Genomic DNA, 12,555 nt, shown 5'->3' on the forward strand with positions numbered 1-12,555 from the left:
GACAAAAATTGTCTAAGATCCTTTTGACTTCAGCAACTTGCTGGAGGGAAGCCTCAACAACCAAAATGATGTCATCGGAAAAAAAAAAAAAAGAAGAGAAGTTGGGATCCCATTTGGTTTTGCCAAAAATCAAAGGTTTCCATAAGCCTTTATTAATAGAGTCTTGAATAAGATGGCCCAGGCGCTCAAGACATAGAACAAAAAAAAAGACATAGTTTGTCTACCATTCCAATTAATAGAAAGGAAAGATAAGTTGATACAATGGTAAACAATCTCCACCATTTAGTGAGGAATACCAACCAAAAGCAGAGTTTCCATGACAAAATCTCACTCCAACATGTCATACGCCAGGGAAGAGAAGCTAATTCAATGGTAAACAATCTCCACCATCCAGTTAGGAATATCAGTCAAAATATAATTTAATGTAAATTGTAATTTTGTTCCTCTATTTCTAAATTAAAAAATTTAGTCTTTCTATTTTTTTAGAATAAATAATTTTGGTCGGTCCTTCTATCAATTGACATTACATTTATATAGAAAGGGGTTAAATAAAATTAAAATAAAAAGTATCTCATCACATATATCATATGACTTTGATGATCCTGCAACTTTTTCTTAAGCCTATGCAAGTACCATGGGATGCAATTATGCTTGGGTGTAGAATGATAATGTTCCCTTGTACATAAAACATGAAGATCTTGAGGGAAATAGCACATGGTGGTCAATGTCTAAACATCGTTGTTATATAATTGTGGATTATGTGAGTACATTTTAATTACCGTCTATTACCTAATTGATTGTATTAAATTGATTAATAATTTACATTATTTCAACAAAAATAGGCATATGAATGAGTTAAGTATGCGATTAAGGAATGACTCTGTGTATGAATTCCTTGAACCACAATCTATACAAAGATCAATGTAATCAAAGTTTGAATTTGAGGATTATATTAACAAATGAATGCAGAATTCACATAGAGATGTCTACCTAGGAGCCTTCTTGAATGAGTAAGTAAAATTTAACAAATACAAATAAGCCCCACAACTACTTAAAAGGAATAGTTAATAGATCAGTTTTAATTTGTAGCACATTTACTTTATCCTTAGTATTATACAAATATTTTAATCGTGCAATATATATACATGTTTCTCTTAACTAGTGCTTTGAAGGGATTCAATGATAAACACGAAAGTAAATTCAAGGCAAATGCTAAATGGATTCCAGATAAAGTAAGTAATTTAAACAATGTTTAATTTCTTCAAAATGACATTTTATTAGTTTGTACACTAATTTTGGGATAAAATTAAATTTCTTATTGAATTTAGTGTAATAAGCAAAGAGGAAACAATGAGTGTGACTATTACGTCATGCATTGGATGTCAATCATAGTCCTAGGAGGTTTGAAGGATAATTGAGAAAAAATAATTATTTACTTCATAACATATTTCATTTATTACAGTTGTTATTATTTAGATCGATTAAGTTATGTTTTATTATATGATGCAGAATTCTACTGATTCAAGAACATTCGAACAAGAGAGAATAAAGACAATTTAGAATTGTTAGACTTATGTTTAACATAAGTTATAGATGACATTTATTAATTTGTTTCATTGTTTGATGTAATTTGGTATATTTGTTTCATTATCATTTTAATCTTGTGTTTAGTATATTTTACGTTTGCTTTAATTGTTTCTTTATTTAATTGTATTTATTCGATAATAGTTTGAATATATATATATATATATATATATATATATATATATATATATATATATATATATGAAAATCATTCATACTGCCTGGACTAATTTTGGATTTAATTTGCAGGTTTGGTTTCATTTAAAAAACAAATAAAATATTAAAAAATTACAAAAACAATATCGATCTTGTCAAAACCGATGTTGTAATGTGTTATATAACATCGGTTTTGACTAAAATTAATGTGTTATATTAGCAAAAACTTTATCGGTTGTGTTACAATTGATACTATAATTTATTATATAACATCTCGCAAGTTTTAAGAAAACCCGATGTAGATTATGATTTTCGATATCAATTTTATAAACAATGTAAAAAATGACATACTTTTAACTATGATAGTTCTAACATCGATTCAAAATTGATGTTGAATGTCTTGTGAAACGGATATTAATGATTTATTTTCTAGTAGTAAAATGAGACATTTGTTTTATAAATTATTTATTTATTTCTGAGAATGAGATTGGAAAAATTTATTTACACATTTATTATAAGGTAATAAAATAATTATTACAAGAAATATCACATTTTTTTAAATAATCGAGAATAACATTTACATGTCATATTTCTGGAAAAAAAATATTTCGGGGTTAAAGACATGGTCCATTAGACAAACGCCCCCCAAAATTTTAAAAAGTAAATAATAAATCACTAAATTATTTAAAAAAAAGTATTTTAATGACTTAATTATTATGCGGTTCTCTAAACTTGAATTTATTTTTTAATTAGGTCAGAGATCCAATTGAAAGAAGAAGAAAAAAGTTTAAAACCTATTTAAAAATGATATAGTTCATGAACATAGTTGAAAAACTATATAAAACTTTGCAAGCCGTTATTTTCACTCCTACATGTTCTAAACAAGTCGACGAACTTAATAATACCGAATTTAGAGCCTAGAAAAATGACAATACTATCTAGCAGAGATTATAGAGATTGGTAATTTTTTAATTAAGTCCATGAATTATCTTTCATTTTTAAATATTTTTTAACTTTTTTTTTAATTGATCTCTAAACTTATATTTATTTTTTAAATTAGATTCTTGTTGGACATAATGAAAAAATAAACACAAATTCAAGAATCTAATTAAAATAAAAAAAATAGAAATTTAATTAAAAATTTGGTAAAAAAGTTTTGGAGTAATTAAATATATTTTTATTTACCTAATTAATATTTTAAAATTATAGTCGGTACCATTAAACTTTTCCTTTTCTGGTCTTTCCAAATCCAATAGAAATAAACGGATTCTCTTCATTTTTTTCATTATCAAATTTTTTTGAGAAAATAAATGTTAGTCCCTATAAAGTATGTCACCTTTATTTAATTTAATTTTTCAAAAACTTATAAAAGTAAAAGAAGTGGAGGAAATGAAAAAAGAAAAGAAAAGAAAAGAAAACCCTTCCGACAGACTCTTTACTCTCGTTCACAGCATAAAAACAGCACCGCTTTACAAATGACACCACTATTATTGTGAGATAACGGCCATTATTCTTCTTCCGACCATCCCCAAGAATGCTTTTCTCACCCTTCCTCACTCTCACTTTCTTCCTCCTCTTCTCTTCTTCCGTTGCTGCGATTTACTCAGCGGCAACATGTTCTAACATAGTGCCGCTGAGATACCGCAGCGACAGAATCTCCATAACGGACTTCGGTGGTGTCGGCGACGGCCGCACGCTGAACACGAAAGCGTTCAGAGCGGCCGTGTACCGCATTCAGCACCTGAGAAGGCGCGGCGGCACGGTGCTTTACGTGCCTCCGGGGGTTTACTTAACGGAGAGCTTCAACCTCACTAGCCACATGACGCTTTATCTGGCTGCTGGTGCTGTTATCAAAGCCACGCAGGTATTGTTATCTCTCATTCACCGTTCGTCACCGTTTTCTTATTATTACTCTTTTTTTAATTATTTTTTGTTAAAAAAGCAGTTCTGGTTAAAAATTTATTAAATATGCGATTTGTTGTTTGAAAGATGATGGGTTTTGGTTGCTTAAAAATTTGGGTTTATGTGAATTGAGTTTTTAAGATTATGGATTTTTTTTTATGTGGTAAGATTATGGATTTGCTAATGTTTTGTTTCCTTTTTATTTAAATTATTAATCCGCTGCATCTTTGTCTTGGTTAACAACAAAAATTATTGAATCATTAAGAAAAGTGTAAATTTATTAATATTTTTAAAGATTGATTTAAATAAACAATTCTTTTAGAAATTAAAATAATACAGACACAATAAGTCAATAAGTATGTTTGGTTAAAATTTAATTATAACAAATAATATCTTTAATGTTTTAATTGTTGAATTTAATTGTTATGCCTTGTAAAAAAATTGTATAGTGTGAAGTATAAATGATTATTGGGATGATTTTTATGATAATTATTATAATAGATAATGAACTTCATTACACTATTAGTATTTAAATTGTAAGAAATTATTGTGAAAGAGAAAGTATTTATCCTAGACATAAGAGTTTAAAAAAATTATGAAGAATTTTATGCATTCCAATAAAAAAAAATTAGTTTCTTAATCAATGTTATACTTGTTAGAATTTGATAAATTTTATGCGTTATATGTATTTTTTTTTCATTTGAATTGATTTTCTTTTTTATTTTGGATGCATTTGTTTCTGGACGAGGATGACGTAAACCTCAACAAAACACCATTTGAATCCTTTGAAAATAATTCTCATTTACGATTTATTTCTTTATTTCTATTGTATTAAATTGAGTACCTGAAATAATTTAAACTCTTTCTACAATCTGGGTTGTTATCCCTGATTGTAATTTTTTTTTTTTGAAAGGTATTCTAATTTGTTATTCAGCTATCATTTGTCCCTTTTCCTTTGCTGTCAACCATCACACCTAGAAAGATACCTAATTGGCAATTACGGACAGGATGAGATAAAAAGAAGGAAGTAATATAATATTCTAATAAACTAATATTTTTTAATATAAAAAATCAATTTAACCATAAAATTGTATAAATAATTTAAATATACTTAAATAAAACACTAAATTGCAAATTAGGTTCCAGTATATTAAAATAAAACTCTTAATATTATTATTATTTTGTGTATGAAATCTTAATTTATTATTTTATTGAGATCAATTGTGTCGGTGTACAACTTTTTGTTTGAAAGCAGACGAATACGTGTATATACTATTAAAATATTGAAGAGAATATATTACCATTTATTAATATAAATTGTCTGAACAATTTGTGATATATAATATAATTTTTCTAGATCAACAGTGGAGTCTGTAGAGCCCACGTGACACTACTAAAATCAAAGTGATAATGACTATATAGTTCCTGCAATGCAAAATGCCAGCAAATGCCAGCAAATGCCAGCATATTTTCTGAAAATTCAAGAGGCCCCAAAAATTGAATGGTAGAATCTAGGGTCAATATTCAGTTCTTGTGAATGATGAGAGGACTGAAAGAAGGAACCTCTGTATGATAAAAGGGTCTGATATATGTCATGAATTGGCTCATTTGGTATTTGTTTATTTTATCTTGTCTGAATTATGTATGGTTGGTAATATAGAGTAAAGACTAAATAGATAATGGGTTGTCTAAGACAAAGAATTCACATGAATTATTGTGGGCCTCAAGCTGAATGGGATGAAAAGTATAGGTGGGTCTCTTGTCTGCATAGCTACATGTGCATGATATTTAAAGCATTGACAATGGCTTTGTTGTACAGCTGGTTTGCTGGCCAATAGCCGTTACTGTTGTGTTGTCTGCTTTGGTAATTAAAAGTGGAGTGGGATACTGGTTCTGCTGGTTAAAATAACAAAATCTGAATGAGGGGTATCAAATAAATTGATGTAAAACTAATTTTGAGTACTACTATTTATATGTGCTATCAGAGATCTGATAATGATACTTATTTTGTGGATACTCATAGTTTGCTATAGATTATAGTTATATTCTTAGAGCCCCCATTTATTGTTTATTGAATCAAGTCTTGCTAGGAAGGTTTTGTTATCTGGCCCTTTATTCCGCTGGAGCTGTAGCAGAATACAAACTGCATATTTATGTCTTGTTTATGTTTTAAACTTGATTGGAGGGAATATGTGCTGTTAACATTATTAAGAAGTGGTATGGTGATACTGTAATTGTTAGGAGTTAGGGGAGAGGGAAGAGAAAAAATAACAGTTAAGAGTGATTAGTTAAGTAAATAGGGGAATCAAAGAGAGAGGCTTAATTCAGTCTTGGATCATTTGAGAATTGAGCATTTGCTCTTTGTGAAGGGTTCTAAGCATACTAAAAGTACCTGACTGATGGTATCAGTTCCAAAGCTTTGTGACTGTTTCAACATTCACTTTTAGATGCATGGTGTAAACCTATATGATAGGACTATGACTATCAAACTCATTTGGCGTGTGTGTAAAGTAATAATTTCATATGTTTTGCTGCTACAATATGATTTGAAGTGAATGCTCAGAGTCCAGTGGAAATCAAAGCACCTCTATTGTTCCTTCTAACACATTTTAATTGTTTTAATGGAAGAAAAGGAAGCATAAGAGGAAGCTTGAGTGATCTCTCTTTTTTTCTTTCCTACCACACTTTTTGATGTTATTTCTCTCTTCATTTTTAGGAGTTGGGGAATTGGCCTTTAATTGCGCCCTTACCATCGTATGGAAGAGGAAGGGAGCTCCCTGGAGGAAGGTATATGAGTTTTATCCATGGAGATGGACTTAGTGATGTAGTAATTACAGGTGGGTATCAAATGTTAAATAGTTTCTGAAAAATTAAATTACTTTTTTGATTTCTTGGTTTGTAGCAGACCACTGTGTATCTAAAAATAAATAGTATTACAAATTACTAAAGTATATAAGAATGAAATGTAAAATAATGAGTGGAAAAAAAAAAAGAAAGGAAAATGTCATGGTACTGCATAACCATAATGGATTGGATATATTAGGAACTGAGAGTTTACCCCATATTTTCATAGGTGAGAATGGGACAATTGATGGGCAAGGAGATGTGTGGTGGAACATGTGGAGGCAGAGAACACTTCAATTTACAAGACCAAACCTTGTAGAATTTGTGAATTCGCAAGATATTATTATTTCAAATGTGATTTTCAAGAATTCTCCCTTCTGGAATATACACCCAGTTTATTGCAGGTATAATTAAGCAATGCACACTTTTTTTTATAATATTTTTGTTTTCTTGATTACAACTGGCTTGAAACAAATTAAAAAGGAATTGAATAGGTAGAGATGTTTTCATGAAATATAATTTCAAACTTTCTTCTTTCTTTGCAGCAATGTTGTGGTTCGATATGTCACAATTTTGGCTCCTCGTGACTCTCCTAATACTGATGGAATTGATCCAGGTAAATTCTCTCTAAATAAGCCACATCTTGTGCAAATAGTGAAGTAGTTATAACAAATAGTCAAATCCTATTGCAAAGGACCTCATTAAGTTTCACTTATTTGGTATTGAACTCTTTCCTTTGTAATAGAAGTATAGAACTTGTTGTTTTTTTTTTAATAAGAGTAGGCAGAAATATTAAACAATAAAAGGGAGCATAAAGAAAGAAATTGAGACTGCAAAGGCTTTTTTTATTCTGATATGAAGCAACGTATTTAAAAGCATGGAAAAGATAGTAACTGCTAACAAAAAGATAACATCACTAACAAATCATGCCTAGAGAATAGGATCAAAACTGCTTTATCCTATCAGTCAACATGACTTTTATTTTTTCCTAAAAAATAGCATAAAAATCTTATCTACTATAATTTGTTAGGCAGTTCCAACAGTCAAATCTTAACACTCCTCCTTGACTTTGGAACTGCAAACTCCAAGCTTTTGTCTCAAGTATTCAAATTTGGCTTTAAACTCCTTTATGAGTTTCTCATCACTTCCTGTCACAAGTAAATCATCAACATAGACAGCAATAATGATTAAATTTGCATCTACCAATTTCACATATAATGCAACCTCACTTGGACTTTTGACAAATCCAAGATCTTGAAGATGATCATCTATCATGCTGTACCAGGCCCTAGGAGCCTGTTTAAGACCATATAATGTTTTTTTCAACTTGTAAACTTTCTGCTCCTCTCCTTTGATTTGAAACCCCTCAGGTTGCTCTACATAAATCTCCTCCTGCAAGTAACCATTTAGAAAGGCGGATTTTACATCTAAATGATAAACTTTCCACCTTTTATATGCAGTCAAGGCAAGTAGCATTCTAATTGTATCAAGACGTGCAACTGGAGCAAAGGTTTCTGAAAAATCCACTCCAAACACCTGAGCATAGCCTTTCACCACCAACCTGGCCTTGTATTTATTTACAGAACCATCTGGATTAAGTTTGGTTCTATAAACCCATTTTACCCCTATAGGTTGTTTGTGTTGAGGTCTGTCCACTAGCTCCCATGTGTCATTTTTTTCTATCATCTTCAACTCTTCCTTCATAGCATTTAGCAAATTCCTGTCAGAGGTACAAGATCTTTATCTGAGATTTATCAAAAGAGTAATGTAGCTGTCCTAGAACCTGCAGAATTTGAAGAAGCTGAAAAGGATGACAAGTGGATAAATGCTATGAAGGAAGAGTTGAAGATGATAGAAAAAAATGACACATGGGAGCTAGTGGACAGACCTCAACACAAACAACCTATAGGGGTAAAATGGGTTTATAGAACCAAACTTAATCCAGATGGTTCTGTAAATAAATACAAGGCCAGGTTGGTGGTGAAAGGCTATGCTCAGGTGTTTGGAGTGGATTTTTCAGAAACCTTTGCTTCCTCTGATTTGGACTTGCATATTCGCTCTACATGTCCCATATTGCCACACTTTCTGCACTTGACATCTGGCCTCCACCAACATTTTCTTTCAGGATGATTTGTCTTTTTGCAATGCGGACAAGGAGGAAAGGTCTCACCTTGCTGCTTGTTGGAGCCTTCTGGTTTTTCGTTCCTCCATTTGTTGTTCTTCTTGTCTTTGCCACCTCTTGAATTTTGTGTTTTCGTATGAAACGCACCTTGTACCACCTCCTCTTGTCTCATCATTCTTCTCTGCTCCTGGGCTTGTAGAGCATTTATGAGTTCTCCCAAGGTGATGGTTGATAGGTCTTTAGACTCCTCCAATGCTGATATCTTCGATTCATACTTCTCGGGTATAGTGACCAGGATTTTTTGCACTATTCTTTCATCAGGAAAGTCTTTCCCAAGAAGCCTCACTCTATTTGCTATGCCTAACAGCCGGTCAGCGTAGCCTTTAATTGTTTCAGTCTCTTTCATGCTCTGCATCTCGAATTCTCTGCCCAAGTTGAGTACTTGCATGCCTTTGGTTCTTTCACAGCCTTGATATTCTGATCTGAGATAATCCCAAATCTGTTTGGCAGACTTGAAATTCATAATTCTTGTAAAAATAATTTTTGACACAGCAGAGAAAAGGCAATTTTTAGCCTTAGCCTTTTTGGTCTTCCTTTCTCTATGATTCTTCATCTGAGCCACCGTTGGATCTAAAGGTAGTTTAGGAACATCATAGTTTTCTTCTACTGCCTCCCAAAGATCCAAAGCTTCAAGATGAGCCGTCATCCTTGCAGCCCATAATTCGTACTCCTCACCATCAAAAATTGGTGGTGAACCTGCTGTGTATGATGTTTCTCCCTCCATTGTGATTTCTCTCAACTCACAGATCCCTTAAAGATAAGAGCTCTAGATACCAATTTGTTGTTTTTTTTTTAATAAGAGTAGGCAGAAATATTAAACAATAAAAGGGAGCATAAAGAAAGAAATTGAGACTGCAAAGGCTTTTTTTATTCTGATATGAAGCAACGTATTTAAAAGCATGGAAAAGATAGTAACTGCTAACAAAAAGATAACATCACTAACAAATCATGCCTAGAGAATAAGATCAAAACTGCTTTATCCTATCAGTCAACATGACTTTTATTTTTTCCTAAAAAATAGCATAAAAATCTTATCTACTATAATTTGTTAGGCAGTTCCAACAGTCAAATCTTAACAGAACTGTATCTCATCTTTTATTGGAGATAAACTGTTCAAAGGAAGTATTGAAATTACTACTGTTGACTTCACTAGTGCTATCATGCTATGTATGTAGCTCAAGCGCTTACAAGTATCTACATAATTCTGATATACTGTAAGATTTTATGTTGATCTCTTGCTGCATAAGTCTAATCAACAGTTCAACACTATCAAGTGTCATGTTATAATGCATGTAGTAAATGAATCTGCCATGAGGTGTTTTAACAAGTAAAATAGGCCTCTGTACTCAATTATCTACATAATTCATTTATGCAGATTCAAGTTCAAATGTCTGCATAGAGGACTCATACATATCTACCGGAGATGATCTTGTGGCTGTAAAGAGTGGGTGGGATGAGTATGGTATTGCGTACGGTCGCCCTAGCTACGGTATCACCATCCGGCGTGTAACAGGGTCATCTCCATTTGCCGGCATTGCAATTGGCAGTGAAACCTCTGGAGGGGTGGAGAATGTGCTAGCAGAACACATCAACCTCTTCAACATGGGAGTTGGTATCCACATCAAGACCAACAGTGGCAGGGGAGGGCTTATCAAGAACATAACAGTGGCTCATGTGTATGTGGAGAATGCAAGGCAGGGAATAAAAATTGCAGGTGATGTAGGGGGGCACCCAGATGAAAAATTTAACCCGAATGCTCTCCCTGTTGTGAAGGGCATCACAATTAAGAATGTTTGGGGAGTGAAGGTTAACCAGGCAGGTTTGATACATGGATTGAGAAATTCCCCCTTCACTGATGTTTGTCTGTCTGATATCAACTTTCATGGCATGGAAGGACCAAGATCTCCCTCTTGGAAGTGTTCTGATGTGTTTGGATTTGCTCATCAGGTTAGCCCTTGGCCATGTTCTCAGCTGAGCAGCCAAGAGCCTGGATCATGTGCTATTTAGATATTTTCACTCTCTTCAAGTATTGTAGTAATTGAGTGCTTCTTTCATTGATTTCTTATACTTAAAGCCATTGAATCACCACTTTAGAATTGTATGATATCATGTGAAATTAAATTTAGTCAAACATGTTGAGGATCATGTGTCAAACATACATTGTGAGAGCCAATTTATATAAACAATTTAATTAAGTACTTATTTAATAAGTTCTCTTGTCACCCAAGCCCTTTTGTTATAAATTTTATACTTAAATATGTTTTTATCTGTAATATTTGATTATTGTGTTTGTTTTCTAATAAATTATATTTCGCGTTGAGTTCCTAATAGAATAATAAGTTTCTTTTTGATCCTTGGTACTTATCTTTAGTTTCTGATAAATTAATAAATTTTGTATTTGCTTTTAGATAAAAAATTTCATTTATTATTAGTCAGGACTAAAACAAAATTCGTTAATTTATCAGGCATTAAAATAAAATATCAAGGACTAAAAATAAAAATATTATTTTATTAAGAATTTAAAGTAAAACAAAAATTTATTAAAAAAAACATACAAATTGAATATTTATTAAGAATAAAAAATATATTTAAGCATAAATTTTATCATAAAATTTATAGAAATAAGTTAACTTTCTAATATGCTTCATCAAAAACCTTATTAAAATGAGCAAAAATAAAAAAGCTCATGGAATTACGTAATAAGCTTTGTAAAAGTTCTTTCAAATGTCTTGACTCTTGAGATTCATTTTCAAGCTTGTACAAACAGAAGGAGTGATGATAATCAGGTGGTACAGTAATTAGTAATAGCTCATGGTCTCTTCATTTAAACTAGCGTGCTTGGTTTTCTTCCGTGGCTAGTGGCTAATGGACCAAAGACAAGGGAGTAAGGATTTCACGACTAAGCTTGTTGAATTTCTATTTCGCAGGAGATGGTAGTCTATCTTTCTTTTCTTTATTCCTTTGGAAATATTTACTTTCATTGGTTGGTCTCAGCATGCAAAGTGGAACCAACATTTGAGGAATAACTCAAGTATTGTTAAAGGATATCAAATCATAAAGAAAAATATGATACTATAACGATGGAACCTACCTACAAATATAATACACCTATGGCTACTAAACCCTATAGCCCAAAATCTAGCAAACTTCCTCTCTCTGTTTGCTCTGGACAGAGATAACCACCACTTTCACGTGAATCATTGAAGGCTGTTTGTTGGAAATTGACTTCACATAGTGGATTCATCTTCCTAAGTGGTTTCCTCCTTGGTCTTTACCTTCCACTTTACCATCCATTTAGTATAAGCATCGAAATTGCCTCCCAACTAGATCTGGTGTATTTAAAGGTCATAACAAACTAGGAGGAGACATAGACAAATATTTTTGTATCTGATAAACATTAACATTCATTTACATATTCCTTCACCTTATTCTTCATGTCAATCAATAACTCCCACAATTATAAAAACCAGAATGCTAGCTAGCCCAAAGGAGTTCTGTGAAACTGCCAAAAGGTATGGAATTCAACATGCTTGGAAACTGGAACGACTACTATGCCATGAATTCAACACGCTTAAGGAGTTTTTATATAAATCATCATTTTTATATACAACTCAACCAGTGGCCACTATGCTCTCGAAGGGCATGCATGAAATAGCTCAGTAACTGGTTCTCAAGTAACCCAAGGACTAGTACAGCCAACCCTTCAAATCAATGATTCCTAGTAACAATTTGTTATTTCTACTAACTTCTCATAGTAGAATTTAATTCGAAGATCAAGGGACCCACTTGAACTATGTTATACAACACGTTGCACTTAACAACAGCAGCACATTAGTTTCCAAAACAGCTGAAGTGATGTGTAGTACAATACAAAAACATCCACACAG

The 12,555-nt window shown here is 32.1% G+C and overlaps 1 protein-coding gene across 1 annotated transcript; it reads left to right on the forward strand.

Moving 5' to 3' along the window:
- Positions 1–3,125: 3,125 nt before the first annotated feature.
- LOC114396583 (probable polygalacturonase) lies at positions 3,126–10,895 on the forward strand. Its single transcript, XM_028358644.1, has 5 exons — positions 3,126–3,604; positions 6,359–6,479; positions 6,716–6,890; positions 7,032–7,102; positions 10,044–10,895. Exons 1-5 carry the CDS (start codon positions 3,275–3,277, stop codon positions 10,673–10,675), a joined length of 1,329 nt encoding a protein of 442 aa, XP_028214445.1. The 5' UTR covers positions 3,126–3,274; the 3' UTR covers positions 10,676–10,895.
- The last annotated feature ends 1,660 nt before the right edge of the window (positions 10,896–12,555 follow it).

The sequence above is a fragment of the Glycine soja genome, chromosome 18 (genome assembly GCF_004193775.1).
Source record: "Glycine soja cultivar W05 chromosome 18, ASM419377v2, whole genome shotgun sequence".
Taxonomy (NCBI): Eukaryota; Viridiplantae; Streptophyta; class Magnoliopsida; order Fabales; family Fabaceae; genus Glycine; species Glycine soja.